The 19,114-nt window shown below is 52.9% G+C and overlaps 4 protein-coding genes across 4 annotated transcripts in view; 2 read left to right on the top strand and 2 right to left on the bottom strand.

Moving 5' to 3' along the window:
• Nucleotides 1-136: 136 nt before the first annotated feature.
• BBK36DRAFT_1163109 (hypothetical protein) lies at nucleotides 137-1,403 on the bottom strand (the record flags this gene model as incomplete). Its single annotated transcript, XM_024894497.1, has 3 exons — nucleotides 137-869; nucleotides 972-1,252; nucleotides 1,329-1,403. 3 exons carry the CDS (start codon nucleotides 1,401-1,403, stop codon nucleotides 137-139), a joined length of 1,089 nt encoding a protein of 362 aa, XP_024745748.1.
• A 5,652-nt stretch (nucleotides 1,404-7,055) lies between these two features.
• Nucleotides 7,056-9,557, bottom strand: BBK36DRAFT_1129378 (hypothetical protein; the record flags this gene model as incomplete). The annotated part of the gene is made up of 2 exons (XM_024891731.1): nucleotides 7,056-9,213; nucleotides 9,382-9,557. 2 exons carry the CDS (start codon nucleotides 9,555-9,557, stop codon nucleotides 7,056-7,058), a joined length of 2,334 nt encoding a protein of 777 aa, XP_024745747.1.
• Nucleotides 9,558-14,577: 5,020 nt separating this feature from the next.
• Nucleotides 14,578-16,421, top strand: BBK36DRAFT_1185318 (Sodium/hydrogen exchanger; the record flags this gene model as incomplete). Its single annotated transcript, XM_024896437.1, has 4 exons — nucleotides 14,578-14,818; nucleotides 14,894-15,681; nucleotides 15,732-15,994; nucleotides 16,067-16,421. 4 exons carry the CDS (start codon nucleotides 14,578-14,580, stop codon nucleotides 16,419-16,421), a joined length of 1,647 nt encoding a protein of 548 aa, XP_024745746.1.
• A 1,276-nt stretch (nucleotides 16,422-17,697) lies between these two features.
• BBK36DRAFT_23627 (nucleotide-diphospho-sugar transferase) overlaps nucleotides 17,698-19,114 on the top strand; it is a gene marked incomplete at both ends in the record, with an annotated part of 2,460 nt that continues 1,043 nt past the window's right edge. Inside the window, 3 exons of the mRNA XM_024897965.1 lie at nucleotides 17,698-17,796; nucleotides 17,873-17,929; nucleotides 18,015-19,085. Coding sequence (XP_024745745.1) covers nucleotides 17,698-17,796; nucleotides 17,873-17,929; nucleotides 18,015-19,085 — 1,227 coding nt within the window. The remainder of the gene's footprint in view (nucleotides 17,797-17,872; nucleotides 17,930-18,014; nucleotides 19,086-19,114) is intronic.

Genomic DNA, 19,114 nt, shown 5'->3' with positions numbered 1-19,114 from the left:
AACTACCTTTGGAACTTGAGACTTGAGGCCTGTGAGTGATGTATAATGTGGTAGTATGAGGGTTCATACGAAGGCTATCTTGGCCAAGGAGCCTCAACGGACCGTATGACGACGAGGTGAGATAAAATTACATTCTCTACGCCCCCACGCCGGATACCCCCCTAAGCTCCCGGCTATGGCAATAGTCCCCATTATTCCGTCCATCTCTGCTCTTCTTCATCCTCTTGCTACTGCTGCCATTGCTGTTATTGCTGTTACTGGGCAGCAAGGCCCCCCTCTTCCGCAACTCACGCTCGAAGAAGTAAAACTCGGTGCCCTTGTCAAAGAGCTCCCTCGCCGCCATGGCAAGCAGCACAACAGCAGTCGTCTGGCCGAAATCCCACCTATTCTCACGCGCATCGTCGCCCTCGAGATGCCCCTGGTTCGCAGCCCTCAGGGCCAGCGCCATGTACAGATGCACGGGGAACTGCAAGAAGGCGAGCGCGAGGATGGAATGGCGCCACCGCGCGCTCGACAGGGCCGCGGCGAGCATGACGAGGAGCATCCAGGCCGCGGTGAAGGCGACGTAGACCTTGTCGGCGGCCGGGTGGCTGGCCTGCGGGTGGGTGACGAGGTGGGCGAGGTAGCAGCGGCCGGGTTGGGCGTCGGGGTTCCAGGCGTCGAGGCTGAGGCCGAGGAGGATGGTGAGGACGAGGTAGAGGGCTGCGAAGAGGTAGGTGCCGCGGTGGCGGGGAGTGAAGTGGACGGAGCGGAGGCAGGGGATGTGGCGGGAGAGGAGGTGGGATGCGTAGTCGGGGGAGGAGGAGGAGGTTTGGTGGAGGCGGAGGGTGCAGTAGGTCCAGCAGACGAGGGCGGCGGCGCTGGAGACGCTTTGAGGGGAGTTTGTTAGCGATGGGTGATGATGAGATGGGGATAATGAGGATGATGAGGATGCTGAGAGAGAGAGAGTCAAGGGGGGAGAGTCTACTAACCCAACGAAGCTGACAATGTCAAACGCCAGATGCAAGTGGTACGTGGAGATGGTGCCCGCGGAGGAAAACACCGAGATCATGTACGAGGTGCCAATGACCATCTGGATGTCGTTGCCGACCATGAGGATGTCGGACACACACTCGAGGCGCTTCTGCTCAATCTCGAACTCGACGCTGTCCGGGTGGTGGTGGCCGTCGAGGAAGCCGCTTGTGGAGAAGAAGAAGGCCCAGAGGGCGAGGCAGAGGGATATCGTGGCCTGACCGACGAAGCCGACGATGATCTGGACATAGGTTACTAAGGTTGATGATGCTATGGTGTTCGTGTTTGTGATTGAGGAGGGGATTGGTTTGACTTACACCGATGCCGACGAGATCTGATCTGCCTTCGCCGACGAAGAGGCATTCTGGAGTCGTTTGTGGGAGATTGAGCATAGCTCCTTACTCCTTTCCCCTCTCTAGATGATGAGCTGATGTTGTTCTGGAGGTTCAGTGAAAGACAGCAGACGTCAGGACTGAGGAAGTGCCTGAAGCCTGTTGTGGTGATGCTGCCTATCCCGATTCAACGGTCAAGCTCGAGAGGCCAATGAACTTCCCGAAAAATCACTGATAGAATTTATATCCCAATGAGACACAACCACATTCCATGATGCAATAGACAATTTGAAAAATGGGATTTTCAAATCCTCCCCATTCCTCCCAGATGAAGTCGAGGGGGCTTGCACATCTTGATTGTCATTGGGCACTAGCCGCTGGAGGCGCATCGAGGCTGAAGTCGAAACTCGATTAGATTCCCAATCTGCCATTCTTCTTTCAGTATTCCTCCACAGTCATCAAATTTTGACCAAGATGTATGTTGTTTTTTCAGAGGAGGCATGATATGGAAGAGGAAATAGCCGGGGTCAAGAATCCTTGAGGTATGTAAGTTGCCTGAACGCAATGGAAATATGAAAGGTGTGGCTGCTGTGGCGAGAATTTTATGCTCAATTGCCTATGGGCAATGAGATGAAGCCAGAATGTTATCACGAGAAGCTAATTGGTGAGCTCATCAATGAACGAGTTTATCAGGACGAGACGCTTCTGTGGTTGATGAGAATGAGGGAAAGAGATGTAGATGGACCAAGCTGTTCCAGAGAGGCAGGTGCCTGTGGCGTGTTAAAGATGACTTGATATGATATCGTTCTATACTAGAAAATCAATATTAAGATTTAGGTCAAAAAATCTAACGGCATTCGGGGAAAATAAGCGTACTTTGGCGACCTTGACAAAGGGAACCGTTTAGGGGGGGCGAATACTCTTTTGTTGTGCTTCCCAGCTATTTGTTGAAAGCAGCACATGATTGTTCGACAAGCTGTAGCAAGGATTAGATTTTGTTGGACAGTGGATTCAACGTAGAGAAACACAAAGCAAGTATACTAAATCAAACTTGGTATTCCTCCCACTCGAGAGCATCAACCCGGTCTACCAGAAGTCGGAAATCAACTCTGAGCAGCCCAGATTCCGGTTCACTCAATCAAGTTTCTTCCAACTATCTTATATTTATGAGTCTCGTGCATCTTTTGAGGGATTCGAGTAGATTGATAACTGCCTACATACCAGGTAGTATTTACATACCTTGAATGACAAAGATTGAATAAGGCGTCATCTGTTGGGTAGTGCCTGACTGCCGAGTTGATTTTGCATTGACAGGAGCTCCTTCCAAGGACAAGTACTAGGTAGCAGCTAACCCATAAGGAAGGCACCTGGCGAATAACGTCATGAACGAACGTTCTTTCTGCATGAGTCTCTACAGTCACGTGTAGCCACTCCATTGTTTTTCTCCCTCTTTCCACTTTGAAAACCTCAATCAGTCTCTTCCTTTTCAACATACCAAATGGCAACGGCTCTTTGATATTTCAATCAAACAAACAAGTTTTGCTCTGCGGAACATATCCAGGCCACGATTCGCTATCCTCAAAGCAGCGCTCTTCCTATTGATTGACTACGATGTGTTTGCATAATCCACGCACGCTGAGTTTCGCATTTCGAGTATCTCCTGAGGCTGGCAAGTGTAGCTGACTTTGAAATTTGCATATGCGATTCGAATGCCGAAGCGAAAGACAACTGCATGCTCAATGGCCATGCTGCGACTCCTGGCTCCCACGTCCTGTTATGTCGATACACCGTACTCGAAACATGGCTACTGAAATACTGCAAGAACCGCCCAGCTGTGGCTGCTTCCTTTATCGCGAATGTGCCTCCTCTGGAGTGCTTGATATGGACATGATTCGACAGTTGCATCACATTCGCCATTCAATGAAGCCTTGGAGACCTACCTTACTCCCAAACACGTGTCCGCGCTTGAATCCAAGGGGCGAATTGACAATGCTCTCCTCAGCTTCATCCCTCGACTCAGAGCCCACCAGCCACACACAACTAGTGTGACAACACCAGGCCTTTTCCCAAAACTGTCAAGGCTACCCGTTTCTATTGGTTTGCGGGATAAAAGGACAAGAGACTGCAGGGCGTGGCCACAGCAAATGTCGCCAGACGGCTTGAGCCACTGGCTGGGGCTCGGTGGTGGCAAACTAACGCGGAAGTCGAAAGGATCGACATTGACCCCGAGAAGAAAGTTCGAGCCCGAGTTTCGCTGGACGGAAAGATGGGAATTTCCTTGACAGCCATCAACTTTGGCCATCAACGTCCCATGGCCTGGAATTGGGGTCCGGGAGGCCGCCCATCTTCAATTCGAGCTTCCTCGTAGGCCTCCAGAACCAATCGACCATCGAACGTAACACAGGTGATTCAAGAAGATGATATTATGCGGGAGAACTGGTACCTGAACGTGGTGCAGGCTTCACCGTTGAATACGTCCTCTGGTATTGGTAGATACCCCTTTGGGCATGTTCCTGGAGTCGAGCAACGCGGTTTGCCAAAACATTTCGATGCCAAGCTGACGGTATACCAGCCGGACGGTATCGCCGGCGTTAGTCTCCGTCGTGGATCTGCCAGAGATCGGCATTCCGGGACATCCAGTCTCGGGAGGATTCATCAGATGAGACGGTGCATCAGCCACAATCAGCACGATCACATGTAACTTTTACCTCGTGCCCAGGAAGTCTTCCACAGTCTCAGCTTAGAAAACAACATGCTAGGCATACGTGCGACCCCTACAGCATCAGGAGTCTGTGGCATTGGTAAGAGAACGTCTCAGTTCTTCAGTGCGTTGCATTCTTACGGACATATTGCGAGATTCTCACTTCAATTATCACTGTAGTCTGCAATAAAATTGCTAAGCTCTGTTGTTTTGTATCCTTAACTCGGAGCCTCGCTGTTGTCTAACATGATCCAGGTCTAGAGCTTTTCACGTCGCTCAGCTGATTTACAGGAATCGAGATCGCCCTACCATCTTCTCTGTACCAGCATCTTGACGTGCTCAATCATCCTAGATATTACTAGCTGGATATGATCGCCATTTGTTATCATGTCTGGCACCCCCTTGACTTCTGTTCCCCAGGCAAGTTAAGTTTTCTAGGAAGCTGTGTGCAAGTACAACTTCTTATACACCGTTGCGAAAGAAAACGAACGAAATTCCCGTTTGCGGAATGCACGAAGCGATTCTTCCACCCTTTACTGACTGCTTGCTTTTTGTCCAAGGCCGTGGCAGCAGCACAGCTGAGCGAATCGTCGACTGTGTAAGGAGGTCTCGCGAAGCTTACCGCCAGGATGGACCGGCATCTCCTTTGGCGTGCAGCTGGACTAGCCTGCCCCAAACGTCTAATACTACAGTGCCATGCAGTCATATAACAAGGAGGTTAGTCGCATTTGTCTCTCTGCCCATTACGGCACCCTTGCTGCATTGCATTGAGGCCAATTGCAGCAATTCCAGTTCGGTGTACGATGCAAAGGTCAAGAAGACCGCAGCCCAGGACAAGGAAGCATGAGTGAAATGAAATGAAAGATGCGGCACTGCTACTGCTTCGGTCTTGGACGCTTGGCTACAGCGCTGCTTGCCTTGTCGGGTTATCGCTAAATTCCAACCCCCATTCGACCAACCCCGGTCGAACTGTCTTACTTCGGGCTGAATATCCGGTGAGCCACACCAATGCACCATGAACTGGAGGTGAGTTCTCTCATTCGCTTGCAGTAGTACTAGGTATTACTGCACTATCGACACGCCCGTGCGAGGTACTCCGCACACCAGCCACGTTCAAGCGATTTCAGACGCGCAACTCACTCGCCACGACCGAAAGGATAGAACTTCTCCCTGCCGATCAGCACGAGGTAAGCCACGGAGCCCCGGGATGGAGTGTCAGGCTCTCTTCGGGCATTGGGCACGACACACAACACCTGTCCTCTGGCCCACCAGAAGGGACCCGACCATAAGACAGAGGGAACAAAAAGGAAAACCCAGATCACAGGTGTCTTTTGCCGATTGCTGTCCGCAGCAGCAGAGAGACGATCGCCCCCCTCGCGTGCGGGCTAATGCATGGCATCGCGCATGTTTCCCACCAGCGACACGGTGTGCGCCCACATCAGCCGAGAAGGGGCCCCGAGCCAGAGGTGCGAAAAGCAGTCGACGAATCCACTTCCGCATCCCTCTGGTCCATCTGCTTTGTCTGTTGGCCGTTTGTCGTGCGCCATTTTCTCTTCTGGAGCTGGCTTGACCCAACGGTGAAGAGGAGGGACATGCGCAGCTGATTCGCCAGTTCGCTTGGGCAGTCCTAATACTACCCGTAACAACCACACCGAAACCACAAGCTTGTGAGCAAAGCCACAAGTGGCGAGTGGCCTCTTGGTCGACGACGTGCGATCATCCGGCCCTGAGCCGTTTCAGAATGGCATTTGAAAACGCAGTGCATCAAGTGCGACCATACCGCCTGTTCTTCGCAGATTTGGTTCTGCGTCGTGCTTGGTGGTGGCATCATCCTCCCCCCTTGCGTATAGCCAAATTTAGCATCGGCGATACACATGGCTCTCCATGCCGTACAAGTAAAGGATCATCGGTGGGTACGTGAGCTTCAGACTACAGCTGTCCTTTTGCAATTTTAAAGCGCTCTTATTACTTCTTTTGCACAGAAATCCTCAGGAGATGACCTTGTCAATATGAGAGAGCAGGTTGCCTCTTTATGCGTCTCACGATATGATATTGTGACCCGTGACCGAAAGGTTGGTCTCAATGCAGATTCAAACTAGTAGGCAGTGCTGCAAGTTCGACCAAGCTTGGCTCTAAAAGCAGGTACATAGATAGAGCAATAACAATACGGAGCAAGCCCAGTGAACGAATCTCATATGCCTCCCCTTTATTCTTCTCCTCGTTGAATGGAGACAAGATCCTAGCAGCCTTCGACAACCCGTACCATGCTGGACTAGTACAGTACCAGCACGGAGGGATTCTTCTTGCTCCATCCATGCCCAACATTTCAAGGGCTTAGCAAAGTATGGCAATCTAGAGGTACGGGACAGCAAAAAATTGTGATGCATTTTGTTCGTGTTCCCATTAAATGAATCGTTTTCTGGCAGAGAGCCCATCACCGCTCAAAGCCTCCCCCTTTCCATGCGTGTATATCGTGTACCAACAGTCCTCCGTGTCCTCCTATCCGTTATGTATAATACCCAGTCCAAGAGCTGCTACCCCAAAACGGGGTCAAATTACTCATATGATATCCAGCCCAATGCGTGTACAGCCAGATCCAATCCAACGTACGAAGAAAACAAAGGAAAAAAGACGTAGTTGAAAAAAAGAAGAAGAAAGAGGAGAAGAAGTGAAAGGAAAAGAGCGGTTGGCGAAATGGGAGTGGTCCGCAGGGGGGTATTCGAATGCAAAGCGACCACACTTCATGAAACCCAATCTCGTCCAGCAGAATGTGAGCGGACGCCGCTGTGGTCGTCCCACGGCTCCTCGGCCGTACAGATATGCAATCGCCTCATGATAAATCCAAAGCGCCTTTGGTATCTTTGAAATTATCATCAACACCTTTCAACGCCAGCACATTATGTCTCTCTCATGCCCGCCTCGCTCGAATTACTGTGTTCCTGGAAGAGAAGATGAACAACAAGAATATCAGAATACGCACCATGCAGCCACAGTATGTTCGAGATGGCCGTTTAGAAGATGAGCCGAAGAGCCAGACCTGCCGAGACTGCTGGGGGAGGCTCGGGTGCATCGTCGATCGACATCTCCCAATCTCGTTTGATAATCGTTTGTTGCTCCATCACGTCATCAATCTCCAGCTGCATGTCCTGGCCTTCCCTTAGCTCCTGAACAACATCGTCGTCCATCTCGACCTCGATACCGGTCTTGGTCACATGGATAGTCCGGACGATGCGGGAAGCGTCGAGTCCCCACTTGGCGGCAATCCGGCCGTTGAGTTCCCGGAGCGTGCGTGAAGAAAGGTAGATGGCCCTGTAGTATTCCTTCTTTCCAGCCTCGACCTTTGCGCTATAAGCAACGTAGAAGCATGCGACCGGTTTCGTGGGTCGCTCAGGCGGAGGTCGATAGGTTGGGTCGACACCCAGAGCCTCGATCCAGCCGGTCACGGTCCCGTCGTCTTCCGTCTTGCTGATCGTGGTAGGATTTTCCACCCTCTTGACGGTGGTCGAGTCGAAGTTCTGCCAGTGCAGCCCGGGCCCGATCGCAGATGCTTGAGATGCTAGAGAGAGTGAGCTTGGAGAGGGAGACACCAAGGAGCCGGCAATGGAGCTGTGTGTGCTCCGCGCTGGCCAGTTGCTGCCTTCGCGCAAAAAGTCCCCCTTGCCTGCCATTGAGTCGCCCTGGAGTGATACGGGATGTAGATCGGGATCGTCGAGTTCCTCGCCCCGCAGATACAAGACGCTCACTGGCCTTGTGCTCGTGAACATATCTTGAAGTGTCTGCAGCTTGTAGTGTAAATCTTCTTCCAACGTCATGCGGGGAGCCGTACCACCAGCCGAGCTCGTCGAGGACATTGACCAAGTTCTCTTGTGTTTTTGCTTGCCGGGCAGCACCGCCTTGCTGATTCCACTCGACCTTTTTCGTTTAAAATCCTTGAGCCCGCTCTCGGCTTGCGCAATCTGCTGCTTGAGCTTGTCGATCGACTTCTTCACGTGGGCAACGTCGTTGGAGAGCTTTCGCTCAGCCCCGTGGTCTCTGAAGAGTTTGACTTTGCAGTAGCATGTCTCGGGGGCTGCGTCCGGTGGCGATGGTAGCTGGTCTGAGGAAAAGACGCCGGTCTTGGCACAAAGTCGTACAGGAATACCCTTGACACCCTTCGAGTGGCTGAAATCGGTGGAAAGAAAGTTGAAGCGGACAGGGATGTTGGCCTCGGCGGCACCATTTGCACCCGGCGTCCATATGACGGAAAACCCATCGAAGGATGACGACTCCAACTCTACCCGCGTTCTCTTGTCGTCACCTTCAGCAGGCTGTCCAGCTTCGACGTACTCAACCGCTTGTAAACGTCCACCTCTTTGATGAGCCTCGTTTGTCCCTCTACCTTCTTTCCATAAACTCCAGCAAACGCCCGGTTTCTGTCGCTGTTGCTCGTCTTCGAAGGATATGCGCACGTAAGTCCTATATTTGGTTCCCGGGCTGAGAGGAAGCGTAACGCCGGTGTCCATGATGGATAAAGTGTAGGCTTGTCCCTTGTTTAAGTAAGTCACGGGGATCTCAGCGGCGTGCTTTACCATAGCTGTTGGGGCGTTCAGCGTTGCGTGAAATCGAAATTTCTCAGCAGAGGGGTGGATCATATGGGCTCCGATGAGCTGCTGCGGATGTAGTGCAGAGGCAATCGTTGGCATTCGCTCTTCTGACGGGTCTGAATCCATCGGAGATCCATCATGGTCCATCGTCTCGTAACCCGTATCGTGGTGTAAGAACTCGGTGGGCACGTATGCTCCTTGCGGTGGCGGTGCCTGGGCGAAAGGATCGTAAGTGGCGATCGGGAGAGTTTCCATCGCAGTCCCAGGGAAGCCCGCCATGTTGGGAACTTCAACGCTTGGTTGGATAATGTCGAGTGTCGTTGGTACCGACAAAGGTGTCTCTAAGCCGGTGGTCATCGCCATGGCGGGAGGGTGATGCATCTCTACCGCTTGAGGCGGAAGCAAGGTGCCCGATCCTCCGGGAGTAGGAGGATAGTAACCTGCTTGAGCACCGGTAACGCCTGGTGTAAGGGGGTTGAAAGAAAAGGCATTAGCGTCCAGGAGTGAGGGTGTAAATCGCCAAGGGTCATTGACAGCCCGAGGCGTTGGGTCCATGTCTCGAAAGGCCTCATTTTCGATATGTACTCTGCCATTGTTCTGAATCAGTAACCGAGAGAGCTGGGTCGGGTGAGCGCGCAAAAGAGAGATCCGGCAATTTGAGCAAAAGGAAAGGATGAGGCAAATACATGCCCGGAAAGACCAAGAGCTCCGCCTTGAGGCGACGGTCTTTTGATGAAGAGGAAACGCAACCTACCTCTCGTGAACCGGTGCATTGATGACAGGCTGGAAGACGGCGGTTGTTGTCTGAGAGACAGCTGGAGCGTTGGGCTCCGTGACTCCGGTCGAGACCTCTGGGAACTGCTGTCTGAAATCTGCCAGCAGCTCATCGTCGGGCTTCCGTGCGCTTGTTCTACAGATGACATGTAGCATTAGTAAACTGAGGGTTAGCAGATTGTGGCGGGGGATGTATGGAGTCGAAGCAGCGCAATCTCCATCATCATCAGGCCATATCCACTCATCAACAACCCCATCTACCAAGCTGCTGAAGCGATAACAAGAAGCTGGTTCGTGGTTTCGGGGAATGGCACTGATGGTAAGGCTGAATGGAGATGATCTGCTCGCGATGGGGCGCCACAGGACAGATAGGAAAAGCCGCCTCACCTAGAACGAAACATGTCTGTGGCGATCTGAGGCGCCTCTGTGACTGGAGACGCTTAGTAGAAATCGAAACCTGAGATGCGCTTTCGAAAATCCTGAGATGCGCTTTTGAAATTCGATCCGGTATAGTCCTTTGGTCTCTCGACTTTTTTTTCACTCAAATTCCAGATGTGGCCCCCGTCCCGTCTGCCTCTTTACGTAGGTCGCAAGGTAGAGGCGGTTAAGCTATTGGTGAAGAGGGCACTGCAATAAGCCGCATAGGACGTTTCCGAGTGAAAAAGGCGGATAGGATTGTCGAAGCTCAGCAAAACCGGAGGAGCGGGAGCTGATTGTTGCCGCGATCCGCATTCACCAGTTCGGAGAGTTCTTGGCCGCTGTAAGCACAACGCCGGTGACACAAAGGCGCCCTTGAAACCTCTGCACTTCTCAAACCCCGGGCCGCCAATGTGGCAGTAGTAATTGTGTCGTCGTCGCCTCGTCGGGTTTGCGGCGCGCGGGACTGAACGACGAGAAAGAGCGACGGGGGTGGTCAAACGGGGGGGGAAAGGAGGGACCAAGAAGAGAAGAAGAGAAGAAAAAGTATGATCAAACGGGCGAGCAAGAGTAAGGTACGTTGCCTCGAGGCCCGTCGGCTGGTGATGGAGGCCGGGTGTATATTAATTAGAGACGCAACTGTCGGCGGGGCCAAGCTTCCGATCTGGTCGGTCTCTCCCCTAGCAGAGCCAGGCCTGATGTTCTGGACCGTCTTAGGCGTGGAGCCCCTGTGCTGTGCTCGTCTCGCAACGCTGTGGCTCGCCCTTGTCCCCTGCTGTGGCTCCGTGCTTTGGGGGTGCCGTGGTTGGATTTTGGGGGCTCTTTGATTTTTTCTCTTTTGCTCTCGGTGCTGGAGGCGGTTTCTGGCGCGTTGGGGAGGGGGGTGGTGCCGCCATTGAGGGCTGCATGGGGCAGATGCGACAGCGGATCGAGAAGTGAGTGGTGAATCGGCACACCCCGAGGAGCGTCTTTTAGGCCCATGGGCAGTAGCTCTATGCGGTACTAGTCCCAGGCCGTAGTGCTGTCGATGGAGAATTTTCGCTGGAGTCGTGCTGGGTGCTTGCCCTTGGATCCTTGCCGCAGCTTGGCTTTTGGCTGCTGTGTGCTTGGGGGTTGCTTCTCGCACAGCAGTGGCTGACCAGAGACTCAGGCACACGGCCAAGGCCGTTTGGCATGTGGGCTCGCGTCTGCACAATTCGCCTCCTCCAATGAGCCGGGGCGGATCATGTTGATGGAGTGGGATGTGGACAAAGAGAGTCGGCGCTTTTCGAAATCGGGGTTGAAAGAATTGGATGGCAAAGATGGGAGAGAAAAGAATTGAAGATGTTGGAGGCCTTAGAAGAGAAGAGCTTGCTACTTGGTACCTACCTATAGTATCCGTAGATTGAGGTAGGTACGAGAGGGGATTCTTACCTTACCTACCTCCTTCCGTGTACCAGGTATTGTCAGATACCAGTGAGGCAGGTGCGTTAGTGGTCGTTACGAGTACTTGGGTCGGTAGAGAGAGGTTAAAGGCAGGCAGGATGGGTTATCAGACGCTTGATAGCAGGGGACCTGCTTCAAACATTCTGATATTCAGAGCAGGCGCGAGGCTGAATAATTACACGGGCAGGTAACAGTTTGCAGCGAAACCAACTGACGCGACGGCCCTCTATCTGGGGTTTGGACCTTCAAACACTGAACTCTCAAGGTATGTGCCACCAGGACGGCATCTTCAGGCCACCCAACATTCATGCCATGCACGCTCTGCACCTGTAAAAGGCCACAGACTTGGTGCAGTCATGCCTTCAAGGTTCGTACATACAAAACACATGTCGGCCCTGGTCAATCTGCACGCTCACCGAATCTTCTTTGCCAGCCCACAGTCACTACAAGAATAGCCGCCACACTCGCCGTGGAAAGGAATCACAACGGAAAACCGAGCTTACGCCGTATCGTCCCGTAATCCGTACGAGGACATGCCTCCTCCAGCGGTAGATACCGTATTCAGAGGTGGTATGTGCTGGCAGGGGAGGGGAAGTGGACGCACAGTGTGTGGGATGTGTGGGATATGTGGGATATCTTGCATCGATCGCAGCATGGATCCTTCGCTGAATCAGAAAGACACAGCGACAGCGTCAGAAGCCACGTTTGGAGATGCAAACAACTCGAGGTGCCGTTTGCTACATCTGCCAGCGTCCAATCTCTTTCATATGCGGTATGGCCGCCTCGGCGCCACCAGCCACCACGAGGCTGCCTGAACGGCTTGCACGGATTCCGAAAGGCCTGGCTGGCATCCGTCGAAATTAAATGTTAGTGCGCAACAAGCAAGAAGGCCCGAGGTCCACCAGCTCATATCACATCCGTACAGTACAGGGACGATGCCCCTCTGGTTCATTTTGATTCGTTTTTTGCTTTTCTTTGTTTCGCTTTGATGATGCTCAAAACGGGCGGCAAGTATCTACGGCGAATACTCATAACGTTCTTTGTTCAATGATAATCCAAAATGGCAGGATGCTGAACCGACGCCACAATAGTCGAAGTACATGCAGCCTCCTTCAAGACGGGATCCGGACACGAACGGGGGGCATCCCAACCCATTTGGTATCTCACCTTAATAACCGCCCGTCCAATTACCCGCTCGTCGTCAATCAGCAATACATCCGACCGGTGTCCAAAAAAACTTTACAAGCGATTTCGTGTGCCCCGGGATTAACGGCATCAAAACGCTGCTAGCAGTAAGAATATTTCTTCTTTTGCGCTACGGCACTACTAACACTGTCTAAGAACCCGCCATTAGCCAGGCGACCCGGCAGATGATTTTGTCCACTTCCACTTGCATGGATCGCCAGTGCCGACGCCAATACTCATCACTATCAGCAAACATTGCCTCGCGTCTTCGTCCTTTTAGACTCGAGTAGGGCGACAAACCTCCGCAAGCTGCTCTCCGCTGTCCCACGCTCAACGCCGTGTCGACTCGCCGAGGCCAGGGTGTGGTTGCAGAATGAGGAAATAAGAAGAAAGCCACGGAAGGCGTTGCTTCAATCGCCTAGCGGACAGACCCGTGGCGGCGTGTGGCTGTGTCCACGCGACAGGGGAGTATGCAAGGAGCACAGAATGTATGCCGCTTTGCTTACATGGGCCGAAGCATTCCATATGGAGTACGGAGCCACGGCACGGTGCGTTTAGGGCTTCACCAATCAATCATCTTATTCCACCATGGTCTTGATGGCCCGCTGAAGTCTCTGCTCGGGTAAAGGAAAGAGGAAACAAGGGAAGAGGTCGAAGAAGAGGTAAGGGGGCGGATGGGGTGGCAATCTGGCAGCCCAGTGGGATTGCCGCCCAATCACTCAGACAATGGCTGTTGTCACCAAGCCTCGGTATGGACCCTGTCAAGCTTTGTTTCAAACGTTGTATCTGCTCAAAGCAAAGCTCATCAATTGGCGAGGCGATATCAACTTGACCGTTTTGGGGGTGCCTCTCGAGATGGCCGACCAATATCGCTGCCATTGGGTTCTCACGAGTCAGGGGAGTACCGAGATCCCCCTCAATTCTCCAGCTGCATCGTCCCGTTGCCTTTAGGACGGTACCCGCTCTCGCGGTCTCTTGCCTTGGCTACTTGTACTATGGGCAAGCAGGGGTCCAAGAGGATACCAGAGCTTATTAGAGGCACAATCTCAGTTCGGTTCATCAATCGGGACGGACTTTGACACTTTGGGTCGAAACCCCGGCCAACAGAACAGAAAGCAAAGACAGCAAAACAAGACGCTCTTTCTTGGCTCCAATTGCGAAACCCGTGAGTCTCTAGCCACCCCATGCCAGCTACGACCTCGACCCTTGATAGCGATCCGGGGCGAACATTGTTTGTCTGAAATCGTATGATTGCGGGAGTGGCAGCTAGGTTGGCTGGTTGGTAAAAGTCGAACCGCTAGCGAATTAGGCTCCCAAAAATTGTGGCAAACTGTGGCTGAGCAGATATCAAAATTGCGAATCTCGATGGTGAAGGGATGGTCAAGGTAAGATTCGGGTAGTGTGTGTGTTGTTTCCTCGTCTCTCGACTCTTTCCTTTCATTCGCTGACATCTCTTTCAAGCATCGTCTAGTGGTGTCTAACTGCGCAGGTCGCCACGATGGTCGAGGACTTACAGCTCAGCTCGAGATAACGTATGATGGTATCTGCTAAAGCCACCACCTGCACGGCATATGCAGAATAGCAATCACATCTCACAGCACTCCAACGGTGCATACCTCAACATACGAAATCCCCGTGACACCAACACATACATACATACTGCGCTACCCCCCTTACTGACGGCTGTGAGACGGGACATGGACTTGGCAATGAGACACCCGATGCGAAAGCCGATACTAGCCCATTGCAACCACATGTGATACGATAACTGACTGAGTGATCAGATCAATGCACGTATGTGAGCTTATTGATCCAGCCTCAATTTCAACCTATGAAGGAGTCGTTGCTGCAATGATTTGTTATGATTTGTTCATTTGATCCATAGACTGTTCCTTTCTGTCCATCATGTCGTCTTTGGATGAATTGGATGATATAACCATGTGTGGCTTGTCGGTCAATCTGCATGCAGGTTAAAATCGGGCCCCACAGTCTTGTTTCCTCATGCCAGCGCCTCTCAACACCAATCAAGTACAGATGCACCGTCAATCCGACGACGTCTCACAGCTATTCCCGGTAACACATTCATACCACTCGATTCTCTGTAGCTTGATCACATGGATGCATTGATCGTCATTACAAAGGCGTCATAATGGCCGCCTCGCTGCCCTACCGCGAGCCAGGAATCATCACGATTCTCATCCAGGCATCCTTCCTGCTTCTCCTCAACGCTGCCAATTTTGTACTCGATCACAGTCTCTATTGCGGGCTCCTCGGACAGATCTTTGTAGGAGTAGCCTGGGGGACGCCCGGGGCCAAGTGGCTGAGCGCAGAAGTCGAGCAGGTTGTTGTGCAATTGGGATATCTCGGGTTGCTGCTGTTGGTATATGAAGGTGAAGCCCCATTGAGCCCGTCCGATTGTCCTTCTTTATTTCTCGGTGATTTACCAACTGATGTGATGTACCCAGGCGGCCTGTCGACCTCTCTCACAGCGCTCAGAGCAAATCTCTGGCTCTCCTCATGCGTCGCCATCACCGGCATCAGTGTGCCCATAGGCCTCTCTTTCGTCTTGCAAAAACTCAGCGGCGCAACGCCTCTCCAGTCTTTTGCTGCCGGGGCCGCACTATGCTCCACGAGCCTTGGGACGACCTTCACGGTGCTTCGATCAACTGGTCTGGTCAAGTCCCGGCTCGGCGTCGTGCTCACGAGTGCCGCCATGATGGATGACGTTGTTGGGCTTGTCATGGTCCAAATCATTTCAAACTTGGGGTCGTCCGGCGATCACATCGGCTCTGTTACTGTTGTCAGGCCACTTCTGGTGTCCTTTGCTTTTGCCGTATGCGCTCCTCTGCTATGCGTCTTTGCGGCCAGACCATTTACGCTCCGGTTGAACTCTTACCGGATGAGACACTCCCAAGGATTTATCAATCAGCTTGTCAATAAGAAGGGGACACCTTGGGTCATCCACAGCTCTATTCTCATCGGCTCCATTGCTGGCTCGACATATGCTGGTACTTCTAATCTATTCGCGGCGTATATTGCCGGCGCTGCCATCAGTTGGTGGGATTCAGAGGTGCCGCATCCTGTTCAAGAGGCAACAGCGGTTGGAGCATCAGCTTCAGAGCAAGAACCAGGCAGTGGCAGTGCTTCTCTGAGTGCATCTAGAGAATCTCAGAGGATAAACTCGTCTGGAAGTGCCGTATTCGACAGATACTATTCACAGCCCCTCGAGAGAATACTAAAGCCATTCTTCTTTGTAAGTGATCGCTCTCCCAGTAGCAATATGTAGTTGTTAATTCTTGCAAGGCATCGATTGGCTTCTCCATACCAATCACCGAGATGTTCGACGGTTCCATCGTGTGGAGGGGGGTCGTATACACCGCTCTCATGATGCTCGGCAAATTGTTGTGCGGTGTCTGGCTGCTTCGCGTACCATTGACGTGCATTCTTCCTACCAAACTATTGGCCGTCATCAAGCATCCCAGAATACAGATGCCTCATTTCTGGGGTCGCGACGACCAAAAAGAGTCTAAAACGCCTCGTAACCCGACTCCCGCTCACACACCGCAGTCACAACATGAAGAGTCTTCTTCACCAACCTCCCAGGACGCTTCGCCGCCACCTCCTCCTCCTCAGTTGAGCCGAGACTCGGCCACGCAAACGACAAACTCGCATTGTAGCCCTGCCGGGACGAATCCGCGATCAGTCTACCCTGCCGTCGTCCTGGGCTGCGCAATGACCGCCCGCGGCGAGATTGGCTTTCTGATCTCGTCCATCGCGGAAAGCAACAAGGTCTTTTCTTCAGCAAGCGCCGACGAGGAGGGCAAGAGCTCGGAGATATTCCTTGTCGTTACTTGGGCCATTATGCTTTGCACGATCCTGGGTCCTTTGTCGTTGGGGCTCGTGGTGAGACGGGTGAAGCAGTTGCAGCAGGGCGTTGAGAAGCAGGGTCGGCTTGTTCAGAAGGATGTTCTCGGTGTCTGGGGCTTGTCATGACGGCAGAAGCAGAATTGTCGTCAACCTGATCATTAGCAGAGAACAGGCAGCCTGGGTCTCTACAAGGTGATATTCAACGTGGACATCTCAGTCGTTAGAGTAATACCCGCACAACATCAATCGAGGTCTTGGATTCTCACATGACTATTCGCGCTGCTGTCTCTAGGACGCGGTGCGAGATGGATCAAGCGGATCGTTACAGGCCACCAGCGGACACTCAACAAGCAAGCTGGCCCAAACATCCGATGCCAATGCGGGTTTCCCCCAGCTCGAGAGCCTTACATTTCACTCTATCCGTAGGCTGTGACTCGTTATATACGAGTATCGGACGATGAGGGGACAGGTGAAATACACTTTGCTACGATGGTGCATTTGAAGAGCCCTACCCAACGGCATCCTGACAATACCCCTTTATCGTCTCTTTGATGGCATTCTTTACATCCGCTGTTGCAGAAGGAAAGAAAAGCATGGGAGGGAAAGTTGGAGATAGTATGCTGATCTATACGCTGCCGTGCCGCCGCGAGATTGACATGTACTTTCGAGTGTGAAACAACAGAGGGTCGGTTCTCGGCCTTACATGCAAGCCATATATACCACGTTTTTTTAGCAACGCATATCGAGCTCATCATATTGCTGATGTTGAGACCACACGTGTGTAGTGGAGGATGTGACTATGTTTGCTTCCGCAACTGACGGGAATTACTTGGTATAAACGCCAACATATGTATGACTAGTGATAGTAGATAGTTTGGGTACTCAAAAACTTGGGGTAGAGGGGGAAGTTCGACTCCCTCTGATCCCTTGTAGGCTTTGTCTTGGTTCAATCCAGGCATGTTTCTAGCATCTGGTCGAGGTAACTTGACACGAATCCTTTTTGACTTATTACAATCCTCACATGACAGCTCTCTGAAGCTGTCCCAACGTCAGCGATACTCACATGATACTCGCCGTGTATACATTATCACCATTGCTATAATCTCAGTAGATAATTACTTAGCAAAACTATGCCATTCGTCGTAAAATATACATGTGCTTTACCCATGAAGGCATTCAGGGTAGACTTGAAGCTTCCAACAGGGGTTAGAGGCATTCCATGTGCCAATCCCGGCACAACCCCCCACCTTCAGGTGCCACACCGAGAGCTTCACCGCGGTGAGAAATTTCCAGCCCTTGCTCAGTTGAGTCACCACATGCTTGTCGCAAATCAACCTCTCCCACTACAAATCCCAAGCGCTCGTCGCCGCCCTCACTTGTTGCGCCTGGCTCTTTCCGCACAATGTCTCACAAGGGCAAGAACAGCGCCAGCTCGGCAAAGGGCAAGAAGCCCTCAAAGGCCGGCGCGGAGAGCAAAGGCGAGGATGTGCTGCAGGCTGTGGTGCGTCTAACCAGCTATCGTCGCGGGGTTGTTAGAAGAAGTCATGATTGCTAACCGTGGGGGATGCGCATAACAGGTGCTCGCAGACTCGTTCCAGGACCGATACAAGCCGTTTACGGTAGAGACGCCGAGAGTATGTGAATGCTTGTGAAGCTGGAGGAAGCTTGAGGTTGCTGGAGCATCTCATGATGGCAAGCTGACGTCTCATGGGCCTGCAGTGTCTTCTGCCGCTGGCAAACACCCCTCTGATCGAATACACGCTCGAGTTCCTGGCCATGAACGGCGTCCAGGAAGTCTACATCTACTGCGGCGCGCACACAGACCAGGTTGAGGACTACATCGGGCGCTCTCGATGGGCGTCGTCGTCAAAATCGTGCCCGTTCTCGGTGCTGCAGTTTGTTCGGGTCGCCGATGCGCGGTCCGTTGGCGACGTCCTGCGCGACATGGACAAGCGGTCATTGGTGGACGGCGACTTCCTCCTGGTGCACGGCGACATGGTGTCGAACCTGATCCTGGACGGCGCCCTGGCCGCGCACCGGAAACGAAGAGAGGCGAGCGCCGCCAACATCATGACGATGATCCTGCACAGCGGCGGGACCGAGGAGCACAGGACCAAGACGAAGGGCATCACGCCCGTGTTCGTCGTGGACACCAAGACGCAGCGCTGCCTCCACTACGACGAGATGAACCCGCTGCAGAGCGACCACTACCTCTCCCTGGATCCCGCCATTGCCGACGAGCTGTCGACCGAGTTCGAGGTGCGAGCCGACCTGATAGATGCGCAGATCGACATTTGCACCCCGGAGGTCCTTGCCCTGTGGTCAGAAAGCTTCGACTACGAGCTGCCGAGGAGAAACTTTTTGCACGGCGTGCTCAAGGACTGGGAGCTCAACGGCAAGATGATCTACGCCGAAATCTTCGAGGACGGCTATGCCGCGCGGGCAAGCAACCTGCAGATGTACGACGCCATCAGCCGTGACATTCTCGGCCGATGGACGTTTCCCTTCATCCCCGAAAACAACATCGTGCCCAAGCAGGCCTACAAGAAACACAGCAACAACGTGGTGATCGAGACGGGCGCCTCCCACGCGCACGACGCCAAGCTGCAAAACTCCGTCATTGGGACCGACACGAGCATCGGATCCGGGAGCAGAGTCATCAACAGCATCATCGGCACCGGCTGCAAGATTGGCGCCAACGTGACGCTGGAGAACTCGTACGTCTGGAACGGCACGACCATCGGGGACGGAACCGCCGTCTCGCAGTCCATCCTCGCGGGCAACGTCGTCGTCGGCAAGGGCTGCACAATACCCGCCGG

This window comes from Trichoderma citrinoviride (genome assembly GCF_003025115.1).
Source record: "Trichoderma citrinoviride strain TUCIM 6016 unplaced genomic scaffold BBK36scaffold_17, whole genome shotgun sequence".
In the NCBI taxonomy this organism is placed as follows: Eukaryota; Fungi; Ascomycota; class Sordariomycetes; order Hypocreales; family Hypocreaceae; genus Trichoderma; species Trichoderma citrinoviride.
Note: the sequence above shows the minus strand (reverse complement) of the source record. Positions and strands in the feature narration are given on the sequence as shown.